This window comes from Aythya marila (genome assembly GCF_965140915.1).
Source record: "Aythya marila genome assembly, chromosome: 12".
Classification (NCBI taxonomy): domain Eukaryota; kingdom Metazoa; phylum Chordata; class Aves; order Anseriformes; family Anatidae; genus Aythya; species Aythya marila.
The window spans coordinates 16,887,603-16,903,171 of NC_139053.1; the positions used below are offsets into that span (position 1 = coordinate 16,887,603).

At 47.3% G+C, this 15,569-nt stretch overlaps 1 protein-coding gene across 2 annotated transcripts in view; it reads left to right on the plus strand.

The window, feature by feature from the left end:
- CMIP (c-Maf inducing protein) overlaps window positions 1-15,569 on the plus strand; it is a 127,501-nt gene that overhangs the window by 81,669 nt on the left and 30,263 nt on the right. For both annotated transcript variants that reach the window (XM_082769942.1, XM_082769943.1), the window contains 2 exons: window positions 12,875-13,036; window positions 14,189-14,230. In XM_082769942.1, the coding sequence (XP_082626068.1) occupies window positions 12,875-13,036; window positions 14,189-14,230 (204 nt within the window). The remainder of the gene's footprint in view (window positions 1-12,874; window positions 13,037-14,188; window positions 14,231-15,569) is intronic.

The following is a 15,569-nucleotide window of genomic DNA, read 5'->3' on the forward strand; positions in this document are numbered from 1 at the left end:
TGATAACCAGCCATTTGTGTAGGGGATGACTACAGCCAAGCTTGGCTTTGATGGGTGCTGGACCTTGTAATTTTGGGACACATACAAATACCCATCCATGTACCCCTGACAGTATCCGTCTGCTTCGTTGCCCATTTATATGTCAATGTTTTTTGGGTAAGGCCTGTTCCTGTGTGCTTGTATGACATGTGGCACACAGAAGTACCATCCCCTTTAGACAACATTGAGCCCTACTACAGTGTGGTCATGGAAAGACCTCTTGACTAGGTTAGTACCACCCTGCTAGGGAATTCAACCTCCTTGAGGTCTTCCCAGGAGGTGTTGAGGTCTTCTCCTGTGAAGGGCCCTACAAGTACAGATTTGCATTTGCCTGGGGGAAACACAAACCTTTTGCCTGTAACCTAAAGGTTACATGGGGCCTTTTTAGCATGCTTGATAGTAAACCCTGAACACTGCCTGCGTTAGGAGATGTGGATTGCTTGTGTTTTCTGGTTAGCTGAATGATGCAGCAATGAAACATGGCAGCTGAAGGCTTTGGGGGAATGTCCTGAATCGACCCAGTGCAGAGAGAATAGACCTAGGGCTGCAGTAAAGCGTGAAGTATGACTCAGGCTGGGAGCTTTGTGTGCCTATGACCTGGATCTTCTCGAAAGGCTTGCCTATATCTTGTCTTTCCTACTGATGCTATTAACCACTTCTCGGTTGTCCTCTCATGAGTAATGCTGCTTGATCAGGGATTTTACCCATCTGCTAGCAGGGACAGGGAAAACGTGTTAATTGTAGAGTAGATCAGCTTGGAAAGGACCACTGAACATCATCTGGTCCTCTCACCACCCACATCCCCTTCCTTCCCACTCATTGCAGGGCGTACTTTGGAGTTGAATGAGGTTGCTCAGAGCGTGGACAGCCCAGCTGAGAGGCCCTAGACTGACCACAGAGCTCACGTGTGGTCTCCCAAGTGCTGAGCGGAGGGGAACAGCCACCTCCCTCCACCGCCTGCTTGTGCCCTCGCTTGTACAGCCCCGTGTGCGTACGCATTCGCCACCAACAAACACATTACCCTTGTTTTAAATTCATTTTCTACACAGACTCCGTGTTTTGATTCCCATGAATTGGGAACTGGAACAATGCTGTCATTTGGGATTTGCAAACATTTTGCAGTGAATGCTAAAACAAGAATTGTTGGCCCTCGCTCAATAACTTTAATTTTGAATTAATATTTCTCTGGTTCCCTGAGGGATTGCTTGATCTGTGTCTTCGGGAAATAGATACTTCAATGTACAAGCGGCCCTGTTAATTGCAAAGAGATTGCTTGTCATATAAAGTCACACTTGACCTGAATAATTAGACCCTTTCTGGTTTTTACCATGTCCAGGTTATGAATTCCCTGTCCATTAACAGAGAGTATTTTTTTTACAGTAGGTGATTTGCCCAGCTATGTGTGAGTGTCTGTATCTAACAGGGAAAGTTCAGAGGTGGGTATTCTGTGCTTTAAAAGTACATAAGATTAAGAGAAACTGTTCTCAAAAGTGTGGCAAAGCCCTCCTTGTGTAAAAGCACCTTTACGGTTTTGTCACCATGGTAATGATTAAAAATAGTGCTGATACAGGAGTGGGGCTTATATAGAATCTAAATGATGGCATTAAAATTTAGAGACTTAAATGTCAGTAAATCATACCTTAAAACTATGAGATCGGGAAAAGGATCACATCAGTTATGGCTGAAAATGCCCACGTCTGTCGTTTGTGTTTAATCACCTGATTTATGATCTGAGAGAAGAAGCTTTGATACCCTGTGACAACTCAGGAACCCTGTGCTGTGCTTCATAGCGAAAATAATGCTCGTTGACACACTCAGCAGCTCTTTGGGGTAGTGTCTGCTGGACTTCAGACCCTGTCTTTGGCTTTTAGGGAGCACACACAACTGTAATTGTCTTGGCTATTTCTTTGCTTTCTTTAGCCGAAAACCTCAGGTATTTTAGCAGAACACAGAACTTCACATTTTCTGTTATTTGGAGGTGAAGCAACAAATAATTCATATACAATTAGGCTGATGACTGCTTTTTTTTTTCTTTTCTTTTCCCTTTTGTGTCTGTGTATGAGTCAATGATATATTGATGGGAACCTAAGCTGTGGAATTAAGGTTTGCCTTTCAAAGCCTCGGGGCTTTAAAAGCATTGTGGGCTTGACTACTCGTGCGCTTTAAAGGAGCGAGCTTCTGGCTCTGACAAACAAAAGGCAGGCCACAAGTGCTTGGCTGTTGCCTTTACACTTCCGTGGAAAGGCGAGGTGAGGTGTAGCTGTGATGTGATGCCTGCATGGGGCTCTCCGGTGCCATCCCCTCACCCTTTGGGGAGTGGTTGGTCTGTGGTCTGAACAACCCCACTGCCAGTCAGGAGCTACCCATGGGAATCTCATCATACACACAGCCCTTTAGTTAAACCACGTTGATTTTTTGCTGTTAACTCTTCTCCCCCACTACTTTTGCCTTAGGACATTTCCATGAGCACATGAAGTCTGTTGGCTCCCTCGTTTTCCCGTGCACATTTGATCAGCCTCAGGCCATGTGTTACCAGGCGTCACTTGAAAAACTCTTGGCCTTGCCTCTTGTTTCTGGGACCGCGGTCTGCTGGAGGTAACCCTGCTGTCAGCAGCAGAAGGGCACGGCTCTTGCTTGGGGAAGGGAAAACAGAGATGAAGAACAGACACGATGCTGACAGAATTGGAAGTAGACATTTCTTCTCGTTATAAATCATTAGCGGTGTTTTAAGCAGGTAGAGCAGTTTATTGTTTTGAGCATTTTGAACACGGCACGGCACTTCATCCAGCCAAAAGAGGCTCTTGGCACCGTGCTGAGATGCTAGCCTGGATCCGAGCTGCTGCTCTGCCCTCGCCCAGCCCTACGCACCCACTTGTGTACCCCCAGCTGCCTCCTGCACTGCCAAAAGAGGCTTTTTTAGGGAGGCAGGACTTCGGCCAATTAATCGGCCAGTGGTGAAATCTGAGTAGAAACTAGATATTTTCTTGCCTTAGCTAAGTCAGGACCAGCTCTAAATTTTCCCTGCTAGACTTGGATGCTATCCTATTCAAACTAATATTAGGCCTGAAGATAGAGGGGTGTCAAAAACAGCTGAATAAACAGGTCAGGTTGTTATTGTGTGCCTAGGTCTCAGCTCTGAGGAGGAGTAACTACAATTGCTGGAGTATGTTGCTACTCAGGAATGATGCACTACTGGCCAAGAGGAATCCTCATTTTTCGTCCTGACAAATTGCTCTTCAGCATTATTCCAGGGCTGACCATATGACTAATTTTTTGCAATTCGAGACTTCCGGGTCACGGTGACCACTGATTTCACCAAATTACAACTCCTCTGTAGCTGCCCTAATATAGGGCTGCACCAAAATGAATCTCTCGGTAAGGTTCATAGCTGCAGAGGCAAGGTAAAAATCTGGTGTTCCGGAGATCTCGTATGAGCACAGCGCTCGTAGTCTTTCCCAGGAGTGTAATTATCCTTCTTGCACGACGCATTGGGTGTGAAAGCCTAACTCGGGGAGTTGGCACGTACTAAGTGCCTTGTTAAGCTGCTGCGCTGGGACCCAGTTCTGCATTATTGATGTTATGAGGACTCTTGCCAATTACTTCATGGGTGTCTGGAGAAGACTTACAGGAGCCTGAAGGAGCAAAGGAGATGGAGGTGTTGTTTTAGATTTCTCTTTCCTGCCTTGTATGGCTTTTTTTCTTACTTGTTTATTTATTCCAGTATAATTACTGTGCGTCCAGAGCATCAGAGTATGCGTAATACGTTCTCTTAGAGGGTTATAAAATTGCTGCTAATATCCACAAAACCTCTGAACGTTGCGAGTGTCACAGCCTGTATCATCTGCTACAAGTCAAATGCCCAGTGTGTCTGTCACACTGCCGTATTTTTCCCTCACCCTAGAAATAGTGATTGTTTCAAAATTAGAAAAAAACAGCAGAAAACAATGCTAGTAAAAGTACTCCTTTCGTTCCCCTGTCTTCATTCAGAAACCTTTGCCTCACCGCTCTCTGCTGTAGGATTTGAGATGGGAATACTCCATCAGGCAAGATGCACCGAGGGCAGCGGGGTGGTTGTCAGTGCCTTGTGCGCGTCAGCCCGTCCCCGAAGCACGGCAGTGCTGGTGGCACCCCAGCAATGTGGGATGCTCTGCGAGGATGTCAGCGTGGGGTCAGAGAGCTGAACGCTGCGGGTCTTGGTTGGATTTGCACATCGTGCAGCGTTTGTATGAGTGGGAAAGAAGAGCAAATAGCAGGGATTTGGTGGTGTTTCAGTAGGCTAAAAAGCTGCAGTGGCTTTGGCGTTGTGTGCTGATTTGGTGCAGTGAGATGGGACGTAAAGATGTGGAACAGAGCAATGGCACTGTCTGAGGTGCGGATGCTGCTCTGAAATCTGGCATCTCCCTGTGAGAAACTGGGAAATTCAGAGCTCCAAAGCCCTGCGATCTGCAGGCAGAAACACCCTGCTTTCCCAAAGTCCCTTTTAAGATGCTTGCAAGACTCACATCAGTACCCAGTGCCTGTGCTCTCCCCAAGGCTCTGCAGCAGCTCTCTGACACAAACACGCTCCTTGAGCCCTGCACATCTCTCTTGCTGACGACATTGATGATGCAGGTGCACATGAGAGAGAAGTCAATCTCAAAGCCATTTATGGCTCTGAAGTGCTGGAAACTCAGCAAAATAATGCATTTGCCAAGGAGGAGAGAGTGAAGCAGGTGGGTAAACGTCCATTTAGAAGGTTTTGCTGACTGGCGAGCGGGGAGGAGGGCAGGAGAAGGCGAGGGTGCCCACTGCTAGCAGCAGAGTACTAAGGAAAAGGGATGACGTGGCTTTTTAATCTGGTTTGCATATCTGGTAAGAAATAATTGCTCTGTACGCCACTCGGTGCTACCTAAGCTGACTGGCATTTCCCAGAAAACAGAATTGGACTAGATTCTCTTTCAGAGGTTATCTTTTGTTAACAGCTCCTACCATTAGCCAGCTGCTTAATCCTAATTCGGGGTGGTTTCTCGGGTGGCAAGTCCTTCCCATCAGAGTCCCTCCGTGCCTAAAAGGACTGGTGGACATTCCGCAGCCTTGCAGATGAGGCAGTGTCCCCTTTTACTGCCGATGAAGAGCTCTCATGCCCGAGTGGGATCAGAAGGGTGCACTGTCGGCAGGATGGCTTTCTGCACAGCAGGTACGCTGCCTGGCCGTTCTCCACGGTGGCCTTGTGCACGGCTTTTTCTCTGGCAGACCTGGTCAAAGTGCAGTGACGATAAGATTGTGCATGTTCTTTTTTTTCCTTTTTTTTTTCTTTTCTTTTTTTTTTTTTCCCCTACTCACTATCTCATCTCTGCGGTGGCAAAGTCATTTATTCCTGCTGCAGCCTGAGAGCCAGTGGATGTCAGGACCGGGCTCCACAGCCACAGCCGTCATATGTGGGGTATAAAGCGCACAGATATGTAGGTACGGGAAACCCGGAGCACTTCGGCTTGGTGTCAGGTGCATCCTGTAACGCAGTCACTAACGCTAGGTCTGTACGAAGCCAGGACTGCACCTACGTAGCAGTTCATGTCACGGTGCTTTGTGGCTTCTGCTTTCTCTGATTCAATGCTGAACTCCACAGTCATACAGTTCCTGCTAGAGTTTAATGCTGTTTTTTCCCCGTGCACTGCAATGCAGTTAGTCCATTAAGGGTTTTGGAGAGTGTGGAATTGAACGGTGCACACATATTCCTGCTTTTCATCCAGCAATATTTATTTATTTATTTATATAATGGAACGTGATTTTGCTGACTCCAGCTCATGCATGTCAGGCTTGCGCCCCTTTGGAAACCGCGGGTTGTGCCAGCAGCGCCCAGAGGTGCCGATGCCCAGGCAGTGTCCACGCTAAGCAGTTGCTGCGCTGGCAAAAAGGGCCAAAAGTGCTGCAGCAGGCAGCGGCGAGGCCCTACAGGAGGAGGAGGAGAGAGTTGTGCCTGAGCATGTCTGAAACCTTCTCTGACGGTGACTCAGAGGCTGTCAGAGCTCTGTAAATGAAGCAGGATGTCTGGCTCCTGCCCTGATTCTGCAACTCCAGCAACCTCTCCGTGGAGGTTTTCTCACTCATTCTGCAGAATGGTTTAAAACAGCCCCGGAGGGGTTTGTAACCCCAGCAGCATGCACCTAGGGCAGAGCTTTCCAGTTTCTGTGGTCATCAGCTGCAACGAAGATTTTCCCCCTGCCCAACAACAGGAGAAAAAGGTGTTGTGCGACTTAAGCTTAAAACCAAAAGAAACACCATCCCAAACCCCACATGGTCAACGTATCACAGAATCACAGAATCACAGAACTGTAGGGGTTGGAAGGATCTTAAAACGTTTCTTCTTCTGGGGAGACGTTGCATGGGATTTGCAACCCAAGACCGCAGCTGTGTCTCTACCAGTGTTTTTCACGAGCAAGGTGTGGCTTGTGCTTCTGCTCGAAGTGTATCTGCAGTCATAGTGAAATTCCGCATAGCCAAAGCAACATTAAAAACAAACCCCAGCTTGGCTCTGATATGGAAAATACGGAACAGCAGTTGCTGTGTGCAGGATGAGAGCTGATGTTTTGCCAACCTGAAGTGTAAAGCTGATGCTGGAACCGGGGCCTGAAGAATGGGAGCGTTTGCCAAAAGGAAATGGAAGCAGGGATGGAGGGTTTCGGGGAATGCATCGGAGTCAGCCCTGCCAAAAAACGTCTCCCCTGTGGACAGGTCTGATTACGAGAGTAACCGCATTAGCCCATGCTCTGTGCAGCTGGGGCCGCAGTTGGCCTTTTGCGTTTTCTAGCTGGCAAACGGCATCTTGAATGCACAGCTAGGGGAGATCTGGGTTTGGATCCGCCAGCTGCGCTCCTGAATCTTGGTGACCAAAGGGCAGGGACTAGAGAAAAAAGCAAGAGACGGGCAAAAGCAAAGCCTGGTCTCTCTGCTTGGCAGCGGGTCCACCAGAGAACCCCTTCCTTCCCCACTTAGGGGGCTAGAAGGAAGCCACAATTTTTGAGTTGCCTTCAATTTTTGGAAGTAGATACACTGTGTTTGCATGCAGGTTTGTCTTCAGCAGAGTCTATAAATTTACAACCTGCTTGCCAGGTGTTTTTATTTTATTTTATTTTATTTTATTTTATTTTATTTTATTTTATTTTATTTTATTTTATTTTATTTTATTTTATTTTATTTTATTTTATTTTATTTTATTTTATTTTATTTTTTCTTCTCCCTTGCATAGAATATCCTCTCCTTCTCCTCCTTTCCACCCACCTTTGTTGAAGGGTGTCATTGCAGTGGTCTAGAACACACCATAGAGCACAAGCCCAGGAGTACGGCCAGCCAGGGGACAGATTTGGGCAAAGAAGGTGAATGTATATGTAATATAGCATTATATTATAGCATTTGGGAGCAAGTTCTCTAGTGCATTACTGTCTCAGGTGCCTGGTGTTGTGCAGGTGGGTGAGTGAGGGGCTGCCCTGCAAACCCCCAGGTCTCCCAGCCTCATTGCGCCTCTCTGGGCCCAAGCAGAAACTCAACCTGTGCTGCGTCCTTTTTAACTTTTGTTTATTTCAGCATTCTTTCAGTCCTCCAGTGGTGTTTTCCCAGTGGTATCTGAGCAAAGGACAAGCTTCGTGCTGGTGGGAAGTGCCTGTTCAGTGGTTCCAGCCTGTGTATTAGTAACAGCTCAGCCCACGTCACTGCTCCTGAACCCACTGAACTCCGGCGGCTTCGACACGGCGCCGGTTTGGGTGGCCGGGTTAACCGATACCTGGAGCGAGGTGCTAGACACCAATGCAAAATAAAGAGGTTAATGAATGTAGGCTTTAAAAAAGGCTTGCGGGGAGATGATGGGAAACACAGCGATGGGATCTCAGTGTTCGGCCTGCTTGCCCTGTGCACGTTGGTGGTGCTGTTAGTTAAATGTGCCCTCAGCTAGCAATTGAGCTGAGGCCTGAGAGTCAGGAGGCTCAGTCCTGCTCTGGTCCTGAGCTGCCATGTACCGCAAGGAAATCATCTCGGCTTTCTTGCTCTGCTTCTCCTTCCTGCCTGTAGTCATCAAGACCGTGAGCTGCTCGGGGCAGAGTCTGTCACTTGGTGTGGTCAGGGCCAAGATTCATGGGTGCTGATCTCAGTGCCATAAATATTGGTGATTTCTTTGGAATTTTTTAATATGGATTGACAGGAAATGAAGTGTTATGTAGACCTCCACTGAGGGAGGATCAGGGATTTGCCTAGCAAAACCTTCTGAAGGTCAGGAGGAGTTGGCTGCAGCATGAGCATGTCCCCACTTTGCCAGCATTTATATGCACCGGTCCTGGCCCCAGCCCTTTGCCTGGAATGGCACTTCTTGTAGACTTAGTCAAGTTGCCTTTTATCTTCGTACTGGTAAACACTGAAAGGCTTTCCATGGATCCACCTGGTGATGCCAGCCTATCCCTGGCTAACAGGGAAGCATCTGTTAGCAGCAAGTTATTCTCACCCATTTTTCAGAATACCTTGAGCACTGCCTGTGTTAGAACAGGGACCTAGCTGAGTCCTGGGGATGCCATCTTTGTTGTCACGAAGGCAATGATTTAATAGACAAGATGCCAGCAGGTGGTGCTCAAGAATACATGGTACAGCTCCTGACTTGTGTAGGACATGCCAGACGTGCACGGGACATTGCAAGCAACTTTCCTGTTTCTTGGTACATAGCATTTTAACAAAAAGTTTTGCAGTGGTGGAGAAAACAGTTCCAGTGGCTGCTCGGTGTTTTTTTTTTTCCCCCGCTGTCTACTTATGTCTAGCAAGAGCTACCTCCATTTTACTGAAGCTCCGTCAAAACCAAACTGTAGCACCAGCTTGGCTCAGGCATCCCCTCGCGGAGCTGGGGAGGACCGCTGGGTGGGAGGGCAACCTTGCCCTTCTGCTGGAGCTGCCCTCAGTGCTCGGCGAGGAATAAACAGCTGCTGGCACGTGCAGCCCTCCAAGTCATGCATGTTCCTGCAGTAGCTCAAGCTTGACCACAAAAGAAGCGATGTTGGGATGAAAAGGACCAAAGAGCAGAGAACCAGAATTTAACTGGCTGCTCTGGGTCCGGGCTGGCAATTTATTTTAGTGTAACGATGGCAGTTGTAGCTGAGGGGAAGGCTGGTTCTCAAGAATACAGAATGTTTGCTGGCCACTGGTGGCAAAGCAGAGTGAAATTTGGTCAGGGAGAAGGCCAACTTCATCTCACTGTTTTTGGATCAAGTACTCAGGCTGCTCAAAGACGTTCTTTGAGCAAGGTCTTGTTAAGGTCCAGAAAGGCGCAGTCGTGCCATGCCTTCCATTCTGGTGCATTAGAGACCACTTTTTTAGATGTCAGCTCTATCAGTATTTCCATTCTTGTCCAGAGAGGTGCTGAATGAGCAAGAGCTACCAGATGAAGCCATTATGGGGTAGGGTAATGTACAGAGATGTCATTTAAAAAAAGCTGAAAATTTCCTGTACTGTAGACCCGTCTGAACTTTCTGTTCACAGCAATGTTCACGAGCTTCTGAGCACTGATGGCAAAAGCCACTGCCTACAGATTCTTGTCACATGCTTGCTTAATAACACTGCAAAAGTAATTTTTCTCATTTTATCTTCAATTCCTCCTCCTCTGAAAGAGGACTGAGACTTAGATCTTTGGGTTTCTGCAAGACTTAATTAATTGGAGTGACTTGAGAACGAAGGGTGCCCTGTCGGTGTCGCTTATTCCCCTTGCTGCTTCTCAGTACTTACTAAACTCACCGGTTTTGTCTTAAGAGTCAGCACAGCAAGATTTTTGGGATGACGTTAGCTGCGTGGTTCTGGCTGGTCAGTAACTAGAAGGGTCAAACTCCACGCTGGCACGTGGTGTTGTCACTCGCAGGAATGGTCTCGGGAGCCACTGCTGTTAGCGAAATCTGCATGAGGCTGGATTCCCAGCCCAGCATTTTTCTTGTGCAGAACTGAAGGCATCTTTTACAGCCATGTTCGGGGGAACAAGGTCCTTGCACATGTCCACGTGCTGATCCTCCAGCATGGGTCATTACCGGGCAGCTTTGTTTTAGGCTCCCGAGGGATTGTTTCTGCTTGCTCCGGAGCCGGCGCAGGTAGAATGGAGCAGATGGCTCGGTGCTGGCCAAGTGCTTGCTGATACAAAGCAAATTGCTTCTGTATCCGACTGATAGGGTTCAGGCTTTAATTGAGGCTTTCAGCAAGGCGCTCAACGGTGAAAAACGTTCTGCCGAGAAAAACAGCACAGTAACCATGGGCAAAGGTTCAGGACAGCAGAGTTCAGCCCTCCCGGGGACGGCGTCCCGACTTATTTATTTATTTCCAGCTGCTTTCCCACCATCACTCGAAACTCGGGCAACTTCCCTGGAAGGCTGCAGCTTGGTACACCAGCACAGCACACCCCGTTGTGCTGAAAGGTGGAAGCAGGGACTGCTAAGTCTGCTTTTTTTTTTTTGGCAGCGACAGGCACAGTGCGTGCGAAGGTGGCTTCCCTGGGTGCTGCCTTTGAGCCGCTGACTGCTGCTCTGAGCTTTTGGAGGTCTCCCTGGCGCAGCACAGCTCCTTCTGGCTTCCCTCTTACGTGCGTCAGCATCAACGGAGCTTTAATTTTTCATGGTGATCTCTAAAAGGGAAAGGAGGCCTCCCTCGCTCCTCCCACCCCCAAGCAAGGGGGGATTTGGCGGCGGAGGGAAGAGATTTGTGCTCAGGTCCTGCTGTGGGGCCGGCAGCTTGCTTTCAGCAGCTGTCCTCTTGGCTGCAGGAGCTGCTGTCCCCAGCCACGCTGTCACACCCAGGAGCGGGGCAGCCCACAGCAGGCGATGCACAGTAACCACTGCCCCCCTGCCCCACTTATCTAGCTTTGAATTCTGCTTCGAGCTTGATTTCTTCCTAGTACAGGACCAAGGAGGACATTTCTGCATGGAAAACAGATCTGTGGAGCTGGCTTTGTGTAGTGGCCTCAGTCAGAGAGGAGCTGCTCCAGGTGACAAAGTGGGCTGCTTGGCTTTGCACCACGGACTTTGCTTCATGCTGGAGTGGGTCTAAGAAAAAGACCCTAAAAAGAGGCATGGCATGAACAAACAAAAATTAAACTCTCTATGATTCAAGCTCCTCTGTGATTCAAGGCTCCAAGAAATCTGTGATGGTAATGGAAGTAGTGCTGGTAGCTTAAAACCGCCTATGTGCTTGCCCTGCCCCAAGGAGCTTCAATGGACAAAGGTTTCTGCTCTGTTCTGAAATCAAAAACACACCTGGTAGTGTCTGCACCCTGTGCTGCTGTTCCTTTACCTTGTCAGTGGCTTAAAATGCAGTGAAAGTGTGAACTACTGCCAGTGTGCTTTTGTACTTTCTTGGATTTAATTTAAAAGATAATTGCATTGCTTTATCAGCCTTTACACGTCAGCCCAGTGCTACCCTCTTCTCCCCTCCCCAGCAGCACAGAAAAACCCAGAGCATCTAGAATATGTGTTTTTATGAACTGTTCACAATATTTCAGACAGGGTACGGAGGTGACTGTGTTTTTTGTTGAGCATGAGATCTGCTGGGGAAGCAGTGAGCCAGCCTGCCTGGTGGCAGCTGCCCTGCGCGAGTGAAAGGGGAAGTGCGTGGAGCAGCAAAGCTCCAAAACAGAATTAAACAAAGCGAAAAAACCCACACCAAAACAAAGCAGACCAACCCTTTGCAAAGTCCCCTGCCTTTATTGCACTGATGGCATTCAGCTCAGATGGCGCAGCTGAATCTGCAAGCTGTGTGAAATGGGCAGTTTCTGGGATTTCTCAAGAAAGGCAAATCCATATTTAGTGCCCAGCTGGTGTCGTTCAATAAACCCGAGATGTACCCAGACTTCCCGTTCATCGCGGGGTGAGTTGGGCAGGCAGAGATGAGTGAAGGGACCCAACGGCTAGCCAAAACCCTGCAGCTCCCTCCCGGCATGGTGCCTGGAGGACGGGGCTTTGGCAAGCTGCTCTCGGCGTTTTGTGTTGGTGCTGTAACTCCCCTCATCGCTTCCTTGGACTTCTAGAGTTTCAACAGGCCACCTCTGGGAATTCGGGGGGGGTGGCTTTCCTCTAGGGACTGCTATTTATACTGGCGAGCAGCCTGTGCCAGCCGTTTGGCGACGTGGCTGCCGAGGAGGTAAGAGGTGCCTTCTGCTCCCCAGCTGCTGCGGGCAGCGCCAGTGGGGGAAGCAGCAGGGGTGAGGGTGGTGGTGTTGGGCAGCAAGCAGTGCTCATCCGAGCACTGAAACACTACTACAAGGGAGATTTAGAGACTCGGCAGGCATGTTTCTGTCGCAGCTGGGGAGTCACGACACAACTTCTTAGCATCCTTCAAGAACAGGGGGGGAAAAGCCCAAACCGCCTGTGGAGCAGTTCGATTTTTTTTTTTTTTTACTCTTAATTGTAATTCATTCTGAATGTGAATTCACCAATCGGCATTGTGGAGTGAAACATCTGTGGAATGATGTTTTGATCCCTCCGACCCCTCTGACTAACTCTCTTTAAAAGGTCCTACAGCTTTGGAAACAGCGCGATAGTGAGTGTCTGTTATTAGCCTGAGGAGTTGGGTGTTTGCAGGACGAGGTGATGGAAAGAAAGGTGCTCTGGAGTTTAAAAACTTCTTTTTAAGATAAAAAGGAGCTATGTTTTTTCATTGCATTTGTAGTTACAGATACGAGGTTTTCTTTTCCATTTCAATGTGTTACGTACAGCTTTTTAGCAAACAGAAAAGACAAAACCCAGAGTACAAAGCAACCCACTTGCTGGTTGTGTGTAGGAGGCACGTGTCCAAGGCAGTTTTTCAAGGGGCTTACAGTGCTGTCAATGTGACCCTTCCGTTTTCCTTGCAGAAAAAGATTTACAAGTACAAGAAGGTGCTCAGTAACCCCAGCCGCTGGGAGGTGGTGTTGAAGGAGATCAGGACGCTGGTGGACATGGCGCTGACGTCTCCGCTTCAGGACGATTCCATTCACCAAGCCCCACTGGAGATCGTCTCTAAACTGCTCTCAGAGGTATGATCCCAGCCGTGCTCCTGCAAGACACTGTCACCTTTAGACAAGAGACAAATGGTTAAAAGTTTGTGGGTGGGTTTTATTTTAACTTGGGCTTTCAAAATTTTTTCTTTAAATCTGCTTGTGACTTCTGCTGACTTGAGTGGAATTTGTACTTTTTAGGGAAGAGAAGAATTTGACCCATGTTAGGTAGATGTCTGGAAACAAAACAAAAAAACATTTCTCTTGAGGCTATGGGGTTTTGTTCGGTTATTCGTGGTAAATTTGTTATGGGTCTGACTCAAGTCTTATTTCGAGTCAGTAGTAAAACTTCCCTTGACTTCTGTTCCACTGGCTTTGTTTGCAAGACTGATCATCCTTGTACAAGGCCAACAAATGTATCTACCAATAGATTCATAGTGCAGCTTTCTGTTATTACCAGCTCTGTCAAAGAAAAATACTTTCCTTCTTCAGAGATATCTATTCTTCTTTTTTACATCTATTTCAGATAGTTAACTTTTTTGTGGACAGGAAATTGAATGCTAAACAGGTTTTTGACGTCCAAATTATGAAGTGCAAAGATTTGGGATAAGCAATGAAGTTGCCAGCTGTCTGTCTTGCAGTAGGCTCTGTAACCTCAGGATGGATCGGGCTGATGAGAAAGCCAAAAGCATTTTACTAATGAAAACCAGTGACTTCCAGTAGGCTTTTACTGATTCCATTTTAGAAGAAGGAACTTAAGGAAAACTGCAGCAGTTGTTTTACTACCAAAAATGGTATACAGCAATGCAACCGTTCTTTTATTAATTTTCTTAGAAACATACAGCCTGGCTACAGAAAACAATTTTAAGAACTCTATCGCTAGCTTTAGTTTTCCAGTTAATTGAATCCTGCTCTGGCATCCTGGTGTTTGTGTGCTTAGCTTTCGTGGCTGGGGTGACTTGAATCTGACGGTATTGAGGAAGAAATTGAAGCTTCCACAACCCCTCATAGCAGATCGTGTAAGACCTTCTTTAAGAGAATGATTTTAATTTGATTAATTTTATTCTAAAAATAAATAAAGGCAGTCTTGAGCCTTTCTATGAGTGTCTGTGGTAGCTGAGAGTACAGTGTATGCTGCTGTGCCAGCTCAGAACTGTTTGCTCATCCATTTCTTCTGTTTGACTCTTGCAGAACAACAACTTAACCACTCAAGACCATGAGAGCATTATTGTGGTGAGTAACTTTCTGTCAGAATCTGGGAACAAATCCGTATGGTTCAGTAACACTCCTCTCAGTGCTTAAGCCTGTGCCCTACTGAAGTTGGGCAGATATGAAAGCACTTGTACCAATGCTGATGAATTTGGGCTGGATCAAACCAGTTTGGCCTATTGGTTTTTGCATGGTTTATTGTTTCTCTTCCCTTGCTTCCTAGAAGAATTATGATAGTTTCCTCACCAAGTTACATGAAACAGTACAGCATATGTAGGGTTAATCTGTTTCCAAAATGGCCTCCTTACTGGGCTACACAGTGCAATGTTATATATGTACTTTAAATAGTCAAAAAACATCATTTCCAGATGTGCCCTATAAAACCCTTAGGCTTAGTAGTTTCCTGAGGGGCTAATGCTGCCATATACAGAATGTCTCCATCTCTGATGGTATGTGAGCAAGGGATTGTTTTTGTAAGTGCGGATATGTGTATGTGTCACTGCAGTTTAACCCCCTGCTGACTTGGTTTGTAGAAATACTCTCTCAACTTTTTTTTATCTTCTGTAGGTTGCGTTTATTTAGACATAGAAGTGTGTCAAATAGCTACCTTCTTCCTTGTGCAAGAAAACACAAAATCTCAACAATTTATCAGAGAGGTGGAAATTGCTACCCCATCACTATAATTTAATTTCAGTCGCTGGCAATTTCCAGGAGCTTTTCCCAGCAGTCAGATCTAGAACTTCCCCATCACCTGATCGTATCATGTCCCTATGAATCCTTCTGCAACACAAGGCAGCGTGTAGCTGCCCGTAGGTGTGAACTGTGTGTAGCTGCTGTTTAAGATACCCTTTTAGCTGGAGGTAAGTTTCTGAAATGGCCTTTACTTTTCTTTGAGATCTGCTGTAGCTTTCATTTTTCTCTAGTGCCAAGGAAAGTTCAGGCTTCCAGTGAAAGCTGGTTGTTTTGGGGAAGGATTTTTTTAATAAAAGATGTCAGGTAGCCCTGCTGTGAGCAGGAAGGTTGGATCAGGTGGCCTCCAAAGGTCCCTTCAGCCTAAATAATTCAGTGATCCTGAGTGAAGGCTGCTTCGGGTCAGTCCTGCCCTTCTGCAGGTTGTGCCCCAGCCGTTAAGGAGTCAGAGGTTTCTGGGCATCAAAGCTCACTGCCATTGTACAGCCAACCTGTGCTATTAGGAGGTACTGCTGTTGCTGTGTGCTTGTGTTGTGTTGCAGAGGCACACAGTGATTTGCTGCACAGACCACACCACCTTCCCTATCTAGATGTCACTGGACCAGATCAATATTACAACTCGTCCCTTCCTGGTAGGGGATCAGTCGCCCGTCACTGGGCGATGCGAGGCAGC